Source organism: Rhipicephalus microplus, chromosome 6 (assembly GCF_043290135.1).
Source record: "Rhipicephalus microplus isolate Deutch F79 chromosome 6, USDA_Rmic, whole genome shotgun sequence".
Taxonomy (NCBI): Eukaryota; Metazoa; Arthropoda; class Arachnida; order Ixodida; family Ixodidae; genus Rhipicephalus; species Rhipicephalus microplus.
The window spans coordinates 108,362,752-108,370,084 of record NC_134705.1 but is presented as its reverse complement, the minus strand read 5'-3'; the positions used below and the strand labels follow the sequence as shown (position 1 = coordinate 108,370,084).

The window sequence follows — 7,333 nt, the reverse complement described above, 5'->3', positions numbered from 1 at the left end:
CAGTACTCACTACATTAGGTCGGTGACGGTGCGCTAAATATTGCTCCTGAATATTACAAATGCGCGTTCTGACTAGTAGCTCGTGCTGGCCGCACTGCACCGTCACAATGTTTACTGCGAGCCTGATGCACTGTTAAAGAACAAGTATAACACAGCAGATCACTGCCGCAAAAAAAAAAAGCAGCACCCGCGCTATCAGTAGAGAGCCGGAGCTACCGTTAAACCGCATCTAGCCGGTCTGAGAGCGAGCCGACGCCATAAAGTCTCTTTGCTTAGACAAGCCTTGCTGCCCGGTATTGCTGCACGCCCGGCGCAGAGCGCGGGAAAGGGAGCGGCATCGTCTTACATGTCACTGCGTGCGCTGGCGAAAAACCCTCCCGTATGTGTGCGTGTGTTGCGTGTGGCTTCTCGATCGGTAGAGTTGATTAGTCGGTGTTTAGTTTTGAATGTGCCAGCGCTCTGTGCTCGACCTGTGTGTTCTGTCAGTGCTGATTATTGCGAAGGTGCACCATCCTGAAGACTGGAACTGTGGATTCTTATTGTGGAGCACTCGAAGTGAAATAGTGAGTACCGCTCTCACGTTGTTCCGTTATTCGCTTCTTAACTGCGTGAGCACGAGAATAACGCCTTCAAACAATTGTGTTTTCAACTAGTTGATGACAAATCAGCATTTCTTTACTTAGCGAGAATATTTGTCCGAACTGTTTTACGGAGTTGATGGCGAAGTGTGATTGTGGGCAAGTTTTTTTGTTTGTTTGTTTAAATTGTTTGGAGTACAAAGTAGAATGAGCGTGCGCCGCTGAGGTTCAGCAAACAAATTGAACAGATTTTTGCGGCGCCCTTTGTTGGCAGCCGTTCTTAACGGGGTCCGCTCGTGATGCAGATCAATTTTTGTTTACTAATTAATACATGTGTGGTGACGGCACCTGTTAGCTCTAAGCATCAAGCGTATCTAAGACGCATATGCTTGGTCCTGTTGGTAGTTCACTTAATCTGCTTTTTTTTCTTAGTGCACAAAAAGACCGAGTACGGAATACAAGGGCGTGGTTTCCAGGTCGTTCTTTCCTGTTCTTTTTTGTTTGGTGCGGTAACACTACCGTGATAACTAGGGTTGATGCATCGGGTGACAACACAGCATATTGCTTCGCGTTAGGTGCGCCTTGCGAAGTTTGCCTACTTGCTAATACATTCAATTTCGTTAAAGTGGTCTTCACCGGTATTTTCGTTCACTCGCAACGTAGCATGACACTGCCGACAACCGTGCCTGTGTAGCGGATCAAGCACTGAAGCTGGACTTTGTTTGAACAGAACTTTCGTCTGTGTGTGTGGCCAAATTGCCTACTTGAACAGTGCGAACGCTTGTTTAAACATAACTGCTAACGTGCGAGCACATTTTATTCAGATTGTTTCCATCATGTGTAACTTTTAAAATAGTCTTGTTATTCACAGTTTAATTGCCATCGCGTCGCTTTGATGTTTAACGTCGCTAAGCCTTTCAGATGTAAAGGTATTTTCGCTATGTGAAGCGTATTATTAGTTTTTTTTTGTTGCACAAAAACACTTTAGTATTATACATACTGCACGGTATCTAAGAATCTGTTGCAGCTAAATTGTAAGACTGGGCAGCACATACTTATCTGGCAACAAAACAAGCACAGCCACTGAACAGCCTACAATGCATCGGGAAGGAGTTATGTTTTCTCAGTCTGCCAGCATGATTGAAACAAATAGCCCTAATTTAGCAGAATGCAATGGTCATTGATTGAAAGTAACAGGGTCACTTTATTCCAAATTTCCCAGCCAATTTTGCGGCTATGGCAAATGTGTTTGATAAAAAAGATCGTGCTGATTTAATGCACTGAAAACAGTGAACTTCTTGAATACTTCGGAGAGAAAAAAGTTTTTGGTCGCGTGGTTGCCTTTTAAAGTTTCCAGAATATTGTTTGAGTGTTGTTTGTGAAAAAAAAAAATTTACAAACTGCTCCTTTTCTTATACCAAGTTTGGCACATGTCAAGTAAAGGGGCTCATGTAAGTTGCTTGAAACTCAGTAATATTGATACAAATTTTTGGCCACATACGTCTGCAAGGATTTAGCCAAAATGTGTTATGTTTGCATTTTCTCATTGCGATACTGCACTTTGTATGAATATCTGAGCTGTGACTACTTACTTCACAGAAAAGATATTTCGATAAAAAATTATTTTTAGAAATATTAAGCTGTTAAACTTTACGAGAAAAGATCACTCATTTCACAGACTTGTCATTTTTGTTTCCCTGACGGAAAACTAACCAGAGAAATTGGTTTCCCTGACGGAAAACTAACCAGAGAAATTGTCGAAGCCTTTCACATTAAAAAAAGAAAAGAAGGATGCATTAGTCAGTCATCGGTTTCGTTAAGTAACCGAGAAGCCGGCTACCTCGAAGGACTTAATTGAGATCAGTGTTTGCATGTGTCATACCCTCCTTTTTGTCGTTTCAAAATTTTGTTTCAAACACGTGTGAATTCCCGCAAAATTTTTTGTTTTTTTTTATTTGATGTTACCTAGGGCTGTTTTAGTTATGTCATCTTAAAGTGTCTAAGCGTAACTGCCGTGTACTATCGCTTGAGTCTGCGCAAAAGCTTCTGTTGGCAATGATTCAGTGTTCGTAGTTCTTTTCTGTGTCGCTATGGTTATGGGTTATATATTAAGTGCTGCTTCTGAAATAAAAAATTAGTTGCGAGTGTAGCGAGTGTCGTGTTTTCTTGTCATCTTCGTCCCCGTGAATTTGCGCTACTACACCATATGGTTAAATGAAATAGTGGGTAACGCTTTTTTACACCCTACGGTTTCAGGGCGTTTCTAAACACCTTATTGTTTAGAGTGTTCCTAGACACAATAAAAGGGTGTTTCCCATGGCACAAAACAAATACACCCTTATGGGTGTAAAAATGTTTAGAGTGCAGTTGCCATAAGATGTACTTCGTATAAGGATTGAGATACAGATCGACGCCGACGCGATTACGTACGCGCACTGTGCCAAGTAGAGATTGCAGCTTGGCTGCTGAATGAAACAGATCCTATTGGTGTCCCACTGTGTGCATAGAGACGTGTGAATCATGCATCCCGCGCAACAAACAAGGAAGTAGTAGGTGTGTTAAGTTTTGAGTGTACCTGTAAGTGCGCTCTTAGCATCACCGTGAAACTCTGCACAGAGATCTGAGCAGATATGCTCTGGGTGGGGAGTGAGGGCACAATAATGTATTCACGACTGTCTTAAAAGTAGTTAAGGTGCTATTAGCCTTGTGTAAGACCAACGGTGGCACTGCGAACCAGACGTGTATGGCGTCATAGCGGACATTCGCGTGCTTTATTCTCGCTCACTTCCCTGGCACCATTTGTAAATCACCGTCATGGTAAAGTATTGCAAACAAGCAGTTGACTGGCTTACTCGTCTATAGTGGCTGCCGGCGCTGTTTGAAGAACAGCGGGTCTCTGTTTTTGACATTTTTTTCAGAAGCAGAGCGACTTTTTTGTTCGAGCTGCAGCCGCTCGTCTTCGTGGCGGGTTCTGCGCAACGGTGTAGTACTGCTCTCTGTCTCAGTTTACTTCCCGCCAGTGAACAAGGGTATTCGCTTTCACAATTGTCCTAAGGCTCCGAAGCAGAACAAGAAGTGAATAGTCATGCTTAGAATGAGAAAGCGTCTCACTCTTTCATCGACCGCGTGCAGCAAGCACGTCACTGACACTAATTTCTGGTATATTCATTGTGTGCGCCACTCCAGTAACCATGTAACTATGTTTGAGCGCCTCGTCAGTGCTTCATCTATTTATTGCACGCAGGCTGTAAACATAAGAGGCTTAAACAGGTGCGGTGCCGTCGCAAACCTGCCGCGAAGGCCCATAGACAAGGAGCGACCACGCGGCCTGCGAATCGCTTCCCTTGTAAGGGCGCCTCGTGCGCGGAGCTGGGCAGCGCTGAATAGGCGAGACTGCAGCTCTGTTTTGTTGGTGTACGTAGACATGGTTTACTCATGAAGCCAAGCGGACCTTGTCGACTGCTTATCATAAATGTAAGATTGAAACCCGCTGCCACTGTGTAGTTCATAGTCATTGAAGGCGTCCTGCTTTCAGCTGAGACAGCGCAGAAACTCTTTAAAACGCGGAAAAGTTTCAACTTTTTAGGTCACGTGCGTGAACAAAAACTCAACCCAGCTGACTTTGCCAAGTTAGTTTGTGTGGACAAGTGTGTGGTATATATAATCAGCAATAACTATTTGCTATTTTGTCATAACGAAGCGACGGGCCTGTGCGGTAATAATACGAACTAATTCCCCATATTGTTGGCACTGAACCAACATTACTGGGACCTACTGGAGTCAGTGGCACTGTCCAGGGCGTGCAACAACGTGGCACAGGCTCTCTCTCCTGGCCACACGAGATCTTTCCCTCAAGCCCGTGCTTACTGTGATACAACACGGGCTTGAGCTCACAGTTAGGGCAAAACCCCACCAACACCCACGTAAACAATCCCAGCCCAAATATCTCAATTTTAGATATTTCTAGTGAGTGTTCTGAATGATAGGCTCACTGTTGAAGCAATAATTTAAACAATTACTCTGCAGTAATATTCTCACTTGTTTCTTGCGAATACAAGAGGGGCGGAATTATTCTGAGATCACCACACATTCCATGATGTTCACTCTCATTTGTGATGCACTGTGTAGTAAAGATATTCTTTGGCCACGAGTAACACAAACACAAGGTAAAGGAGTACAGAACAGCACAAGCGGCCAAAGCATGTCATTAAGCAAGTACCAACAAAGTTAACACTCAGTACAGTGAAGATGATATATGAGGAAGGCCAGGCGTGCCATTCTCCTAAGGATAGTTGTGAAATGAAGCGTTCTTTCCTCGGGCGGATGAAGTACACTAAGACTCAAAGCAGTCCTTTACAATTTTGCAGCACTCGCTGCGGAGAAAGATTATATAGCTTTGTAACACACTATGCTCACATAAACTAAACTATTACGAACTTGATCGCCATGGAGACGTTAGGTGGTGGTTTTGCAAGTCCAGCTATTTGCCGGATTGGAGCCTGACGGTGATGCGATCTTCGTTGACGGCCTCAAACGTGTAAAAATATATGGCCTGAGTCGATCGTGCACCACTTCAGCCTCGATAAGACACCCCGTGTGTGTAGGTGCTGGCAGAAGGCACGATTACTGATATATCAAGAACTGAGAATATAATTAGTACGGCCATGAGCATCGGCAGGCATTTTTTCTTGGGGCGTGCAAGCCGGTGTAATATTCTCTGGCAGCTTGGTCAGTGCTGCTCTTAGAATTGTTACTTGCGACTCCTTTAATGGGAAAGACGGAAGATGCAGTATAAGTACTATAAATATATATATAATGAATTTAAATCTTTCGGTACAATAAAGCACGTTTCCCCTTGGTAGTGCCGAAGAGCCTTCAGCTACCAATTCTGTGTGCTACCGTACTAAGGAACGTTTTTATTTGCCAAGAATTGGATAGCTTGTTGAAGCGTATGCGTCCCTGAATTCGTATAGCGGGCTTCGTCGGCAGCCCCGCCACGGTAGTCTAGTGGCTAAGGTAGTCGGATGCTGAGCCGCAGCTCGCAGGATCCAATCCCGGCTGCGGCGGCTGCATTTACGGTGGAGGCGAAAATGTTGTAAGCCAGTGTGCCCATGTTGGGGCGCACGGTAAAGAACCCCAGGTAGTCGAAATTTCCAGAACCCTCCACTATGGCGTCTCTAATAATCTTATGGTGGTTCAGGGACAATAAATCCCACATATCAAGTATTCAATCTAGCTTCGTCTGCGATGAGAGAAATGCTGCACGTATCCGCGAGGAAAATGAAGACCAGTAAACGTGCTGGCTTTCCTCAGCCAAAGCTCGGCTGACGATGACGACGCTGTTAAATGCAACCTGCTGGCCACTCCTGCACTCACATTTGTGACCTAATAAATGGCTCCTTCAGCCATACGCATCTTGGACTCCTCTGCGCGTGACGACGTGTATTTTGAAGCTGGCAGGCTCGTTGAGAGCTATCTACATCTTAAACGAATGATCTCTCTCGTGGTTTGAATAGCGTGCAGAAGTCTTGAATTACGGTGCCACCTAACTCAATTGGTGTATCTTTGGACGACATTTATACTGTGGTATTACCGCGAAAGCCACAAAAGCATCTTTAGATCAGCATAGGTGGTCATGTACAACCTTTCGAATGATAGTGTAAAAGTACTTTTAAGGTTTCAAATTGGTAATATTGTCACAAAGGCACAGGGACGCAGGTACAAAGACAGGACGTTTACTTTCTTAAGCAAAGGCCAAAAGCAGGAACACCAGAGCACACACCCACAGAACTACTTTGTTATCCTCCTCCGAGGCGGACCACTATAGTTGTCAGCCTACCTTGCGTCAAATCCCCCCTTTCAAGAGCCACCATCCTGGTCGGTTGACTAAGATGATAGAGATGGCCATGAAAAAAGATGGTCACGTCAGCGAAAACGAAAGCATTACCCCGCGCTATTGTGGATAATAAGAAAAAGTTCGAAGTGTTCATAACTTGCGGGCGTAGTACGGTTTCATCCATAGTACATGGACTACTTCTGGATGTAGACGTTTTCGGTTTAAACTGGTATCGGAACTTCGGGGAACTACCTCGTAATTCACGTCACTGAGGGAGCGCACAACACTGTAAGAGCCGAAGTAGCGTCGAATCAGCTTCTCCGAAAACCCACGATGTCGAACTGGTGTCCACAATCATACATAGTCACCTGGTTGATAGTGGACGTTCCTTCGGCCTTGGTTTTAACGGTGAGCGTCGTTATCTTGCTGCGTGCGAATGCGGTTCCGCGCAAGCTGGCAGGCTTCCTCGGCTTTCTCAACGAAGTCGTCAACGCTGTCTTTTCCACTGTTGTCCTAGTCTGCGGGGAGCACAGCGCCTAATGGTGTTGTGACGCGACGGCCATAAACAAGCTCAAAGGGTGTTGGGTCTGTGGTCTCTTGCACAGCAACCAAACGGGACGTACGACAAAAGTTCATCCCACGTTTTGTGCTCTACATCAACATACATAAATAGCATGTCGATCAGTGTTTTGTTTAACCGCTCCGTCAAGCCGTTCGTTCGGGGATGATAAGCTGTTGTTTCCCGGTGGTTGGTGCGCGTCAGCTTGGCGACTTGTTGCAATAATTCTGCCGTAAATGCTGCTCCGCGATCGGTTATGAGAACGGCAGGTACACCATGACGCAAAACAATGTCGTGCACGACGACTCTGGCGACTTCAAGTGCAGTGCCACTAGGCACCGCTCTGGTTTCTGCATAGCA

The 7,333-nt window shown here is 45.2% G+C and overlaps 1 protein-coding gene across 1 annotated transcript in view; it reads left to right on the top strand.

Moving 5' to 3' along the window:
• The first annotated feature begins 341 nt into the window (after nucleotides 1–341).
• LOC119168044 (uncharacterized) overlaps nucleotides 342–7,333 on the top strand; it is a 77,530-nt gene continuing 70,538 nt past the window's right edge. The window contains exon 1 of the mRNA XM_075866407.1: nucleotides 342–563. Coding sequence (XP_075722522.1) covers nucleotides 447–563 — 117 coding nt within the window. The 5' untranslated portion in view covers nucleotides 342–446. The remainder of the gene's footprint in view (nucleotides 564–7,333) is intronic.